Source organism: Monoraphidium neglectum, assembly GCF_000611645.1.
Source record: "Monoraphidium neglectum strain SAG 48.87 unplaced genomic scaffold scaffold00510, whole genome shotgun sequence".
In the NCBI taxonomy this organism is placed as follows: Eukaryota; Viridiplantae; Chlorophyta; class Chlorophyceae; order Sphaeropleales; family Selenastraceae; genus Monoraphidium; species Monoraphidium neglectum.
In genome coordinates, this window is record NW_014013118.1 from 1 (window position 1) to 13,437 (window position 13,437).

At 63.6% G+C, this 13,437-nt stretch overlaps 4 protein-coding genes across 4 annotated transcripts in view; 1 reads left to right on the forward strand and 3 right to left on the reverse strand.

Moving 5' to 3' along the window:
- Nucleotides 1–559: 559 nt before the first annotated feature.
- MNEG_3877 (hypothetical protein) lies at nucleotides 560–3,669 on the forward strand (the record flags this gene model as incomplete). The annotated part of the gene is made up of 6 exons (XM_014047641.1): nucleotides 560–565; nucleotides 805–997; nucleotides 1,259–1,380; nucleotides 1,751–1,935; nucleotides 2,294–2,338; nucleotides 2,616–3,669. 6 exons carry the CDS (start codon nucleotides 560–562, stop codon nucleotides 3,667–3,669), a joined length of 1,605 nt encoding a protein of 534 aa, XP_013903095.1.
- A 2,417-nt stretch (nucleotides 3,670–6,086) lies between these two features.
- MNEG_3878 (hypothetical protein) lies at nucleotides 6,087–6,899 on the reverse strand (the record flags this gene model as incomplete). The annotated part of the gene is made up of 2 exons (XM_014047642.1): nucleotides 6,087–6,655; nucleotides 6,872–6,899. The coding sequence occupies 2 exons, from the start codon at nucleotides 6,897–6,899 to the stop codon at nucleotides 6,087–6,089; spliced, it is 597 nt and encodes a 198-aa protein (XP_013903096.1).
- Nucleotides 6,900–8,387: 1,488 nt separating this feature from the next.
- On the reverse strand, nucleotides 8,388–10,192 carry MNEG_3879 (hypothetical protein; the record flags this gene model as incomplete). Its single annotated transcript, XM_014047643.1, has 5 exons — nucleotides 8,388–8,714; nucleotides 8,953–9,049; nucleotides 9,226–9,487; nucleotides 9,736–9,879; nucleotides 10,141–10,192. 5 exons carry the CDS (start codon nucleotides 10,190–10,192, stop codon nucleotides 8,388–8,390), a joined length of 882 nt encoding a protein of 293 aa, XP_013903097.1.
- Nucleotides 10,193–12,731: 2,539 nt separating this feature from the next.
- The window catches only part of MNEG_3880 (hypothetical protein), a gene marked incomplete at both ends in the record, with an annotated part of 2,202 nt that continues 1,496 nt past the window's right edge, over nucleotides 12,732–13,437 (reverse strand). Inside the window, 2 exons of the mRNA XM_014047644.1 lie at nucleotides 12,732–13,061; nucleotides 13,315–13,411. Of these exons, the coding sequence (XP_013903098.1) occupies nucleotides 12,732–13,061; nucleotides 13,315–13,411 (427 nt within the window). The remainder of the gene's footprint in view (nucleotides 13,062–13,314; nucleotides 13,412–13,437) is intronic.

The window sequence follows — 13,437 nt, forward strand, 5'->3', positions numbered from 1 at the left end:
GTGGGGAGGGGGTGGATGTAAAGTGTTAAAGTGAGGGTGAAGGTGGTGAGGGGTCGGGGGTGCGCACATGCGGAGGGGATTGGAATTGCGGGGTACTACAAACTGGGAAACAGGACCAGGAGAGGGGTCATGAAATGACACATTGGGACCATGGGACTGCAGGGCAGCCTGGGATGCAGTGAATCACAGTGGGGCTGCAGCAGCAGACAGCTCCCTGGTATCGTTCTTGTTTTGGGTGGGAAGCATCTTGATGACCCCAGCGGCCACCCCGCGCCGGCTGGCCCTTGCCAGTCGGTACGACGGCCCCGGCGCCGCCCCGCCTGGGCGCCGGGGCAAGTGCGGCCACCGGCTGCCACAGAGGGGCCCTCCCGCCGGCCCGCAGGCGCCACACCTCTTTGAACAGCCCCCTGCTGCGTGCGCTCATCAACTCGCCACGCAGGACGGCCACACCCCGGGCCTGCCGTTCATGTCACACCTCCACGATGACCTTCCCGCCAGCTTCCGCCCCCTCGTATTTTACGCGTGCACTGAGCTAATTGGCCTCGTGGGCCGCGCCGTGATGTGGGTGAGTGCGCAGCGCCCTCCCAGCGGCCGTCCCCTCCGCACCTAAACCTATGCTGGAAGCCCGGCTCGCGCCGCTGTTGCTTGGACGCAACTGCGCCGCTGTTGCTTGGACGCAGCTGCGGCGCCGCCCAGCTGCAGCACACTGGGCCTGCTGCATCCCGCCGATGCTCGGCCGTGCTTTGCTGGCTAGGACCGCAGACTTCACCCCTCACCCTCTTACGCCACCTCCATAACCCCCAGGCCGCCGGCTTCGAGCGCCACGTCGTGGGGGGCCGCGTCTACTACACCCTCGCGGGGTGCCCGCCGCCGCCGGCCGGCGCTTACGGCCGGGAAGGGGCCGAGGCAGCCGCGCAGGCGCCCGTCTTGCTGCTCCACGGGGTGGGGGCTGGCGTGGTCCCTTACCTCGGACTCATCCTCAGGCTGGCGGGCACAGGTGCGTGGGGGCTCGCTTGTGTGGCATGGACGGTGGCAGCAGCGAGTCTGCCTCGCACGCGCCCTGCGCGTCTGTGCACTGCGCAGGCCGGTCTCGTGGAGGTTGGTCACTGGTACAGGGCGGAGGAGTGCAGCACCCAGGCCCTGCATGCGAGGGCCGGGTGGCTACAACCGTGCGGATTGTGCCGCCACAGCACAAGCACAGCGGCGTTTCCACGCGGATCCACCTGCCCCTTCGCCTGCCTGCCCTCTCGGCCCCCAGGCCGCCCCCTGGTGGTCCCTGAGTTCCGCCACATCAGCATGCGGCTGACCGATGACATCCCCACCATCGAGCAGCTCGTGGCATCAACGACCGCCTTCCTGCAGCTGATAGGCCACGAGAAGGTGCGACAACAGCAGCAGCCTCTTGCATCGATCGCCACGAACTCAAATCAGAATCTTGGCAATGTAGTTGCTCAGATCATTGTGCCCGGGTTCTCTAGTGTGCAGCAGGGGTTGCCTGCGGCGCCTGCCGCGTGACAAATGCAGCCACTGCAGGCACAATGGCCCCGTTCGTGGCGCCACGCGTCCACCTGCAAAACCTCTCGACCCTCTGCCTGGGCGCCGCACGCCTGGCGCTGCGACCATCGCGTCACCGCTCATCCAACACCTTGTTGACTGGCATACCATCATTCACAAACCTCCGAGGTGCGCACCCCGCACCCCACAAAACAATCTCGCCCCACAACGCGCATCATCAAATCCCAACCCACAGGTGCACGTCGTGGCCCACTCCTATGGCAGCCTGGTGGCCGCGCGGCTCTGCCGGCTGCACCCCAAGGCCGTCTCCAGCCTGGCGCTCATGGACCCCGTGTGCTTCGGGATGTTCATGCCCGCGCTGCTGCGCACGTTCCTCTACTCATTTCCGTCCAGCGGCCACCCCATCCTGGACCTGGGACTGTAAGTATCTCTCTATTCACATTTGTTTTTGGGAGGGGCGCTTGTCCATGGGGCCTGCATCTGGAAGTCAAGCGTGCACTGTCAGCTTGCTTTGGTGTCCTGCGCAGCCCTAGCAGCGCCGTGGATGCGCGGCCACAGGGCTGCACCACCTTCGCGGCAGCTGTGCGCAGTTGGGAGGCTGGGCCCCAACTCCTAGCTTGAGTTCCGCCGCCCTGGCCTGAGGGGCGCCGGCGGCCGCGGGCCCCACCCGACACGGCGCCCCCATCCCGTGTTGGCGGCCGGCCGGGCGGTGATGTCGGATCGGCCTCACCTCGTCGTCGTCCCCATCCCCTCCCTGCACGTAACCGCCCACCGGCAGGTACCTTGTGTCGCGTGAAATCCACATGACAGCCACGTTCTGCAGGTTGGTGATGTGGATCAGGGGCCTGCGATGCAGAGCGGGGCGGCAGTTGGATTCGGCCCTGGGTGCGCAAAGCAGCACGTGTGGGGTGGGGCTGTGCGGTGGCCCCAACCTCCGCAGCAGGGGTGGGGACGGCACGTGGTTGGCACAAGGTAGCGCGCCCCGACTGCGTGGCCGGGATGCTGAGGTGTAAACATAGTCATGAAGCCCTGCACAAGCATAGTCGAGCATCCCTGTATTTTTGTCATATCCCCGTTGTGCCCTGCATTGCGAAATGCAGGGAGTTTTACTGGAGCGACGTCAACCTGTGGGCAGACGAGCTGCCGCGCCACACCCTGGTGTACCTCGGCGGCCGCGACCGCCTGTGCGAGGCCGCCGGCGTCCGCCGCTGGCTCGCGTCCGAGGCGCCCGCCGCGCGCGTCGTGTTCGACGCCGCCGCGCGCCACGGGGAGATGCTCGCGCGCCCGGGGCTGCTGGAGCAGCTGCTGGCGCAGTGGGCGGGGGTTGCCGCGGCGGGCGACGCCGGGGCGGAGGGCGGGGTGGAGGGGGCCCTGGAGGGAGTGCTGTCTTCGCCTTTTGCCGGCAGGGAGGCGTGCCCTTTGACTGCGGCGGCGGCGGAGGAGGCAGAGGGGGAGGAGGAGGAGGCAGAGGGGGAGGAGGAACAAGAGGAAGAGCTGCGGCGGTGCCAGCAGCCAGGGGCCGCGGCGCGGGCGCGTGCCGCCGCCAGCCGCGCGGCCGCGTGGCGGCTCCTGGCGCCCGCAAGCGGCAGCCCTGACGGCGGCGTGCTTGTGCCCGCAGGGGCTGGCCCCGACGCCGACTGCAGTGCAGCGCCGCCGTCGCAGCTGGCGCCCTCCCCGCCCTCACCTCAGTCGTCGCTCTCCCCCTTGTCTTCCGCCGGCATCGACGCGCTAACCTCGGACGCGCTCGACGCGTCCGAGGCGGGCGCGGAGTTTGATGATCTGGGGGACGCCGCGGTGCTCGGCGGCGCGGCAGCGCGGCGGCTCTCGCCGTCGTGGGCGCGGCGGGAGGCCGGGTCTGCGGCGGCCCGCGCCGGCGGCGACGGGCTGTTGTTTGTCCAAGGCACCTCGCGCTTTGCCTGCGCGAAACTGGCGAGGCCGGCCGGCCGCGGCGGCCTGTCTGGCAGCGCGACCGTGGACTTGGGGGCACTCTCGCGCTGCGGCCCGCGCCGCGCAGACGCCGACGTCGCCGCGGCTACGACAGCAACGGCGGCGGCGGCCGCGCGGCTGGCGACGGCGCTAGCGAGGCGGGAGGCCGCGGAGGCGCGGGCGCGGCTTGAGGGGCGCCTGGGGCTGCAGCAGAGCATGTGGCAGTAGTACCCGCCCACCAATCGGCGCCCGCTGAGCCCGTGCTTGTGTGGCTGACCCCAAGACCTGCGTCCCACGGCGGCTGGAGAGTATTCCAAGCATCTTATTCCGACAAGATTCTCGAGCGTATCTACTGTACTTTACGAGTTGCAAACGTCACGTCAGCAGGCACGACCGTACCGAGGCTGGCTGCCCCGGGGCGAACCCCTGGCGTGCAGCCGGCGGCGGCGGCCGGCCGGCCGGGCCAGTGCTCGGCCGTTTGCTGCCGCCAACAGCGGGGACGCGTGCTGCGCCGATTCGCAAATCACAGGCGTTGAACCAGCCTCCAAATCCACTCTACGTAGGGTTTACGTCCCTTCGGTGTACCACACGCCCTCGTTGCGGGCGCGGGCCCGCGACATACCGCACGCCCTGGTATCCGCACTGCTCAGCACGCCGTCGTGTACTCGCGTGTGCCCTACTACATTCCGAGGAGTGATGCCGATGCAGCGGCGCTTGGGTGAAATGTCATGAAAGCGGTCCACTGGTTTCTCAAGTGGGCGAGAACTTACGCGTTTGCGGCTGCCCCTTCCAGCCCATCCCTGGCAGTGCCGCGTGCACGTCCAGACCACCACGACATGTGCAGAACGCCTTCTGTTGCATTTTTAGGCGTCCCCCATTCACTTACTTTGTTATTATTGTGGGATACGCTTGTGGACTCTGCAATTTCAAAGTCCATAGACAGCGTCCAGTCCGCTGTTTTGGAGGGCACCAAAACAGCAGCGCTTGATGCGCCTGTATGGTATGAGGCAATCGGCTGCGCCATCAGCAGGGCTGCACCCTGAGTTTTGGCCTGCGTTTGGATCTGGTGCGGTGAGCAATCAAAATGCTACCCTCACTTTCCCAAAGGGCGCGCACACGCGCTCGCACGCGCCATCACAACCCCGCCAGGGGCTCTCAGACCTATTGCGTGCGTCCCCTTGCGCCTGGGGTGCTAATCTGACCCTGGCGCGGCCTAGCACACAAGTTTTGACGAGCGCAGCTTGCATTTCGGGTTCTCATTGACCCAAATGGGTATGTTCATGCCCATTTGGGTGGTGATTTGATACCAGAGCTTGATGCCGTCAAGAAATCCTGTCACCATTTTGTCACAACACAGTCTGCACTCGCCCAGATGTTTGAGCCTGCCAGCCCAAGCTGCACTGTCGCGGGGCCGCGTGGCGGCGCGCACGCAAGGCGTTGTGGAGTGGCGCCTGCCGAGGCGGCTTGCTTTTAAAGCGTCTGCAGTCGTGCTGCACACGTTTTGATTATTATGGAAGGGGGTCCAGCGCATTCACCCGGGCAGATTGCGTGTTGGACCACCTGTTGCATCCCTTCGGCTGAACCAAAGCGCTGATGAGCAGCTCTTCCTCGGCGTGCCTGCATATGGTTGTAACCGTCATCTGCCTTTGCCAGTTGATTCTGGGGGCGGGGTTGCTTGAGGTTGCAGTGCACTTGCATCTAAGAGCAATCGAGGCTTTGAGTGAGAGCGCAAAAAAGCGATGCGCTTTGTCAGCATCAAGGAAAGCAAAGTGGGGTGGTGAGCCAGCGGTAGGGAGCAGTGAAGCTGCTTCAGGTAGAGTTGGATGAAGTGAACATCAAATTCCCGTCGGTGCTGTTCATGCTGCCGCCACGAAAAACACAGATGCACACAATTTCATGGTGACGTGTCCACACAGCTTCAGAGCTCTGTGTGTGCCGGTTGCACATTGCGGCGAGAGAGGAGAGCCAGAGGCATGGCTGTGCGGTAGCATACTGCTGCAAATGTGATGTATGGTGTCAGCATGTGCCGGTGCCGCCGTTGAGCACACAGCCCCACGGTTCATGATGGATTCAGCGGGGCTGGCCACGGAGCGAGTTGGTTGGAAAAAGAGGTGTCGTTGACTGTTGACGCCTGCAGTCGCAGCCGCGCCGCGCCGCGCCCGTCAGGCCGCTGGGCCAGTTTGGGAGAGCGAAGCGTAATATGCAACCCCTCTCACCCGCGTTCCGCAGCAACAGCAAGCGCATGGACCTTTCAGCGTTGTGTGACAGGAAGAAGGAAGCGGCTCACTGATGGGGGCATGCGGCGCTTCATGGCCGCTGATTTGCGAAGGGGCGCGCGGTGTTGTGCATTGCAAGAAAGTCAGGCGCCCCCAAAGGAGTCTGCTTGGGTGGCGCCCTGAGGGCGCGCAGGGGCGCATTCGGGCAGGCTGAAGCAGGAAAGACAGTCTTGCCGGGACGGGGGGCGGCCGCCCACCCACGCGGAACATCATAGCCCCATGTGCTGCTGGCCTGATATGGTGCAGGAATGGCGTGGGCCACACGCATGATGAAAACACGCTCCGCGCATCGTGTAAGGCATTTCAGGCAGTGCCGCTCGCATGATTCTCATGTATGGGGCGTCCACAGCCATCGGCCAGCACGCCGCCCTAATCCTCGGGTTTAGAGCTGTATGCACTGGCCACGGCCTCGCCCGCAGCGGAGATCGCGTGCGGACCGTCCCCCGCCTCGGACTCCGAGAAGCTGCCCGCCGCCTTGTTGTTTGCCCCGATTGACATCAGCATGACGTCACCCAGCTTGCCGGTGCCCTTGGGTATCGTCGTCGGCGTGAAGCTCGTGATCGTGGTGCTCATCGCGGTGCCCGGCGCCCCGATCGGCGCGGCCATCGGCATCGCCTCCGACCCCGCGACCGCGACGGCGCCCCCGGACGTCGACGCGACGGCGGTCGCGCCGAACGTGGCGAGGGATATGATGGGGGTGCCGCCGCCGGCGTCCTCGTCCACGTCGTCGGTGACTACACTGGAGGAGGGGCCGGGGAAGCGGCCGCTAGAGACGGCAGAGATAGAGGCCTCGTCATGTTCAATGCCGAGGCTCTGCGCTATCGCGAGGGCCTCGGCGTGGTCAGTGGATGAGAAGCCCTTGAGGGCCACGGATTTGTCGATGCCGGCGCCGACGTAGGTTTCAGTGGTCTGGCGCAGCAGGCGCGCGGCGCGGGCGGCTGCGGCGAGGAGGCGGCGGGCGCAGTGCGCGGGCGCAAAGGTTGTGCGGGTCCGGGCGCGCGGCTCGGCTGCGGGCAATGTCACGGGCGCGGCTGATGTGGGGACTGATTGCGGGGGCGTGAGGCTCTCTGGGCCTGTTGGGCAAGACAGCCGCTGCAGCGCATGACAACATCCCTTGGAAGCAGCGATCACCGGTCGGCAGGCGCCGAGCACACCTGACAGCAGGTCGGCGAATGCGATCATTATGATGACACATGTCAGCTCCCTTCTCATGCAGCTCCCCCCTGCCGGGCCTGCAGGGCGCTGCTACCGCCGCAGCCGTGCGCTTGAAGCGGCACGGCAGCGGCGGAATGGTCAACTTGCAGGCGTGCTGCGCCGCATGCCGCGCTGCCCCATCACGTCCCCGGATTAGCTGAAATTCATCCCTGCCGTGCGTTGTTACGTACAGCTCAAGCTTTGGGCTGCTGCTGCTGTGGCCGGATCTGAATCGCTGCACGCGAACGAGGTGTATCAATCAACAAAATGTTCTTCTGTTTGTGAAATGATTCATCTTGAACACCATCACCGAGGCCAGTCCCCGCATGGCTTCTGATGAGGTTCGGCTGACCGAAACAGTCAGGATACAGGACAGGACGCGCCCCTGGAGCAGCCCGCAATTATCCGGTGACTCTACAAGCAATATTACAATTGATCTCTGCCTGAGGCAACGACCGAGAACAACAAGGTCACGATGTCTGGCCCGTGGTCGCACAGAATGGTGGCAACATGCTGGGTGGCCGTCATTGCCAGCGCAGGCTGTGAGCCGCAGCTGCAAATGAGCTGCTGCCTTGGTGTTTCCAATCACCCAGAAGACTTGCACACGCGGTGAGAAGAACGGCACAAGGATGGCCGTGGCAGCAAGGCAAGCGCCTCAACGCAAGGCTAGGTGTGGAGGGCGCGTCACTGCATGGAGTGAGTCCAGGCTTTAGAATAGCAGGAGCGACAGCTTATACATAAACCTTTACAGGTATGGATGTACTTGACAAGGCGAGAACAGGAGGGCGTGCCCACAATTTGCAGTGGGTGGAGTAAACAGGGTGATTTGAAAGCTGAATTGCAGCAGCTAGTGCAGCACCATCGGCCACAGCCAGCGCTCCAGGGGTGAACGGTGCCACGGCAGTTTGCAAGCCATGTATATAGGTGTACTGCAGCACATACACATCCAAAAAAGGGGGTCAGCCTTGCGGCTGGGCTCTGCAATACACATGAAATGAACAACAACCAATAAACAGCGCAAACACCCTCATGGTAAGGCACGGGTGGCCTGCCAATGTGTGCAGGTACAAGAAAAAAAATAAGATCAGTTGGGCACGACCTGCTGATTGCATGGCAAATCAGGCTGTGAACGATATGTGTCCACCACACCTCAAAATAAAACGCCGGTGTGCACCTACTCTCAGTGCACACAGGAACGTCTCGCACATGGATTTGTGCGAGAAACGCGCTGGCTTCGCGCACCTTGCGCAGCGGCTGAAGCGTCAGCGGGAACAGTACACAGGATGAAGAAGATAGCGGATAGTTCAGTGCATGTGCGGTTGTCGCAATGCACCACCCCGAGGTTGGAAAAGTTTGTCATTCATGCGTGTGGACAGTGCGCTCGGGCCGACAGGAATGAAACAGGGTCAGCGGGCATGGGGATGCCCATCATGCACCACATGACCGTACGGGTGGCATTCAGTCCACAGTGTCGCGTCACGGGTTGCGATCCTTCTCCACGTTCAGCCTGGCCGGCATTGAGTCCCCGGCCCAGCCGCCGCCGCCGGCCTGAGACACCGCCAGCGCCTCGCCAGCGGCAGCAACAGCGACCGGGCCGCCGGTCCCGCTGACGCCGTAGGCTACTGCATCAAACGTCTGGGCGCCGGCGAACGAGGTCTGGCCGCCAAAGCCAGAGTCACCAAAGCCGCCATAGGAACTGCTGTCAGAGCCGCGGGAGCCGCTGCCCCTCCTGCCACCGCCGCCGCCACCGCCGCCGCGGCGGCCGCCGATGGAGTCGGCGCGGTCAAGGCCGTTGGAGGCCACCTGCAAGAGAGCAAGGGGAGCGGCGTGATGAGGCCGGGGCGCTGCTACAAGGGGTGACCCCGACCATCCAACTTCAGAAACAAGCTCAAGGCTGTGCTGCAACTCGTGCAGTCCGAAGCAAAGCAAGGCCTGCCTCGGAACCTACGCGGTGGCGCTGCTGTGGCGCAGACTGTCGCAGGCTTTGCTTGGACGTCACAGGCGCGAGGCCAGCCGCTGCGTCTCGAGATCAAACACTCACTTGACCGGCAACAGCGCTGCTGAAATCGCCCTGGTAGGGCCCGCCACCCAGCCGCCCGCTCGCGTCGGAGTTGGACGCCGCGAGGGAGCCGCCGTACCTGTTAAGGGGGTGCAGGCGAGAAGGGTGAGCGGCAGCAAGCTGTGCGCGGCACTGTGCGTTACATCGACCACATTCGATTTGTGAGGCTGCAAGCAACGCTGCAAGCAACGCTACAAACACACTCGCCGCAGGGCGCGGAGGGCCCGCGCTGTCCCCCCTGATCCTTCTACTCACAGGCCAGTCACGTCGCCGATGGCGGTGGCGCGAGAGCCGCCGCCGACGTAATACGCGCTCGGCGCCGCCACGGCCACAGCGGCGCCCCCCGAGCCATAAGTAGATGCGGCCGCTATCGTGCCAGTGGAGACAATGGGCAGCTCGCCCAGGCCCGACTGGAGGGCGCCGCCGGTGCCCCCTGCTCCGCCGGCGGCGACGCGGCCGGTGGGGCCGGGCAGCAGGTCACCGGCCGAGGCGACGCGGCCGGATTGCACAAAGACACCTGCGGTGAGTGCGCGGATGGGGGCCGTGGGCAGGCGCAAGGGCTTGCGGCTGCTGTGCACAAGCGTGGGGCTGCAGTCAAGACGCCTGCGGTGCGTGTGCATGGGGCTGCAGGGCGAGAGGTCTAGCATCCGAGTCTGCCACAACCGCTCGTGGCAACAGAGGTGAGGTCTGGTGTCACCGTCAGACCTCACAGCGCGGGGCCCTCTGCGGGGACGCACAAGCACGAAGTCGGGGCCACCCACGCACCTGCGCTGTTGGGGTTGGAGAGCGCGGCCGCCTGACCGCCGTTAGAGCCCACTGTGGTCGCCAGCGTCGGCGCGTACGCAGGATTCTGCCGCACAACCTCGGACTGGACGATCTGGCGCAGCAGGCGCGCCGCGTCGCTGCCGCCTGCAAGGCCATGCAATGTTGGTGTTGGTTGAGTCGTGAGTTGGACACCAGCTTAGCTTTGAGCACTGCCAGGGCCGCGCTGCCAGGGGTATTGAGAATCAGGCGCATCTCCTGTAGAAGCTCAGTGCATCAAATGCGCCACTGCCCGATGTTTCATAAGCGGTTGGGAGCCAGCGCCGGCCGGTGGCAGGCGGGTGTGTGCACCCAGCTGGGTGAAGTTCGTTTGCAGGCAAGGGCTCCTGCAGCGCCGCGAGGTCGCACCTGTGACCGCCAGGAGCACCAGCACAAGCAGCAAGCGCTGCATGCCTTGCATATGCCCCGTTCTGTGGGTGTTGGTTGCCCTCAGAGTGGACACTCTTGTTGGGTGGGCTGGAGGAAGGCCGCCGCCTTGGTTTGGTGCAGAGCGTTGCCTAGATCTGCAGCTCGGCAGCGAGCAGGATAGAAAGGAAGGAAGCTTGTTGTGACAACTGGTGAGACTGGGCCACCACGTAGGCGCACTCAGCTCTATCCTGGTTTACACGCCGGCCCAACCAGGGGCGCCTGTGGTCGGCAGTTCATCATCCACCGGCACTGTGCAGCACGGCAGGCGGCCGCTGCGGGTGCGCAGCCGGATACAATTATGAGGCAGCAACCTGCGCCTGACCGGCTACCACTGATCCATCGTCAATCTGGGAAGGCCCGTCCCGGCCAACTCCAACTCACCGGTTGTTGTTGAAGCGTGTCTCGTTCAGGGTGGTGTGATAGCAAAAGCAGTTGATATGATACGGTTGCTAGGTGTGTGGCTTATTTGTTTATACTAGACGTTCGTTCTCAAGAAACAGTCGGGGGGCCGCAACGATGGTCGTGTCAGAAGCCGGCCGAGCTAGCTAGGATCGAATGACGACGGGCACTGGATCGGTGTATGACTGCTTGTTTCTCTGGACGGCGCTGTTGCTGATGAATCACAATTACCTGCTTTGAGCCTTTCTAATGCCCCGGTGGCTCCGATGTGCTCGTGGTCCAGTACAGCTGCGTTGCAGCAGCACGAGGGTCGGGCACCTGAGTGAGTGTGGTGCGTCGGGGGTGATTCGGGGTGAGGAGGCCGTTAAACCTTGAATTGCGCACATTTCCGGATTCACACGACCCATGCTTGAATGGTGCGTGCAGGACACCGGACGTCCACCCGGACACCATCAACCACTGAATGATGCGCGGGTTTGCCGCGCTGAAATTACGCACGTCCATCAATCTTGGTGTTCGAATCAGTCAGAAATCATCATCCCTCAGATTGGAGTGGGAGACCTTACTGTAACGGTGGGGTACGTGGCTGTGCGGTACACCGCATTATCATGCCCTGCAACTAGCTGCCCGGCCTATGGCACAGGTGTCACCTTACAGGCAACAAGGGCAACATACTGTCAATTGACCATATCACAACACCCTAATCTTATTGTCAAAGCCCACATATGCATCAGATGTGCACAGCGCAACATTGCCCCTGCTGGATCGAAGGGTGGGGCTGACAGGCGGGCAATTTGGCCAACTGCGCAGCAGCAACAGGGCAGCACAGCACTCACACCTCCTTTTTAGCCAGAGGGCAAAGGCAGGGCCCTACCAATAGTCAAGAGAGTTGGTCAGCAGCGCAATCTGAAGGGGCGTGAGCCCGTCTTCCGTCGCCCGCTGGTTTGTCGCCCGCATGCGCCGTGACCTGCATGGCAGGGCTTTGTGTAATACCCAACGGGTCATCATCGCGCGCCGGGTGCTTGAGGGATCTGGGCGGAAGCAGCGGCGGCAAGGCGCGCACGGGGCGCCACGGACGCGGCAGTGGTGGGAGCCTGAAGCCCGTGGTGTTGCACGCACGGCCACGCAGGTGCCGCGCCTGTCCGCTCGAAATCATCGGCGCAAGGTGTGCGCCAGACGACACCACAAGGGTCAGCCCAAGGGCGTCACCTGGGATCCCCTCAGCGCCGAGCGGGGGGTCCCTGGGCTCCCCGCACCGGTGGGGCAGCAAGAGGATGGGTGGTTGCCCTGACCCATGCGCCCATCCTTGTCAAAAACTGGGTGCCCAGCGTCCGCTCTGCTCTACTGTACTCTACTCTAGGCTTTGATTGTCAGGCTCGACAGCTCATGCATCAGATATTTACACGTACGGGTCGTATCTGACAAGGCAGGAACAGCAGGACGTGCCCACGCTTTGCAGTGGGTGGAATGAACAGGGTGGTGTGCAAGCTGCATCGCAGCAGCTAGTGCAGCACCGACGGCCGCAGCTGGCGCTCGAGGGGGCCGAGTACACGGGGCCACGGCAGTGTGCAAGCCACGCATATAAGGTGTACTGCAACACGTGCACAGCCACAAAAGTATGAGCCAGCCTCGCGGCTGGGCTCTGCAGTATGCACAAAATGCACGACGGCCTATAAACAGCGCACATACCCTCTTGACAGTGCAATGCACGGGCGGTTTGCTAGTGTGTGGAGTGGAAGAACATGACCAGATTGGCACGACCCGCTGTTTGCATGGCAAAACAGGCGGTCAACAATATCATCACCACACCTCAAAATGAAACGTGCACCTGTTTGCAGTGCAAATGGACGTTGTGCGCACGTGGATGGATGTACGCAAGAAACCAACCAGCTTCGCACACGTTGCGCAGCGGCAGAAGCGGTGGCAAGAACAGTACACAGGGATAAAGAGAATGGTGGAAAATGCAGTGCATGTGCAGTTGCCGCAATGCACTACCAAAATTTTGGGACAGTTTGTCGTACGGGAGTGCAAACAGTACGCTCAGGTCAAAGGAACGAAACAGGGTCAGCGGATGGGGATGCCCATCATGCACGACGCGACCGCACGTATGGCGTTCAGCCCACAGAGATGTGTCACGGGTTGCGATCCTTCTCCACGTTCAGCCTGGCCGGCATGGCGTTGCCGGCCCAGCCGCTGCTCCCCGCCTGAGACACCGCCAGCGCCTCGCCGGCGGCGGCGACGGCGACGGGGCCGCCGGTCCCGCTGACGCCGTAGGCGACTGCATCGAACGTCTGGGCGCCGGCGAACGAGGTCTGGCCGCCGAAGCCAGAGTCGCCAAAGCCGCCATAAGAGCTGCTGTCGGAGCCGCGGGAGCCGCCGCCCCTCCTGCCACCGCTGCCGCCACCACCGCCGCCGCGGCGGCCGCCAATGGAGTCGGCACGGTCAAGGCCGTTGGAGGTCACCTGCGGGCACGCAAGGTTGTTGGAGGTGTCAGGACAGACGCGATGAAGCGTAAACATGGCAAAAAGTTGAAAGCCTGAAGTCCCCAAAATGATATCGCGCGGCTGTGCTGCAGTGCATGCAGCGCGATGGAAAGTCAGCCCTGCCCCGAAGCTGGTGCGGCAGCGTATTGCTATTGCGCAGGGTGATGCGGAAATTGCCCGGTGGTCAGAAATGCGAGAGACCAGCGGCTGGGCCGCATAATCATGCACTCACTTGACCGGCGACGGCGCTGCTGAACTGGCCTTGGTAGGGCCCGCCACCCAGCCTCTCGCTCGCGTCGGAGTTGGACGCCGCAAGGGAGCCGCCGTACCTGTCAAGGGGGTGCAGGCGGGAGGG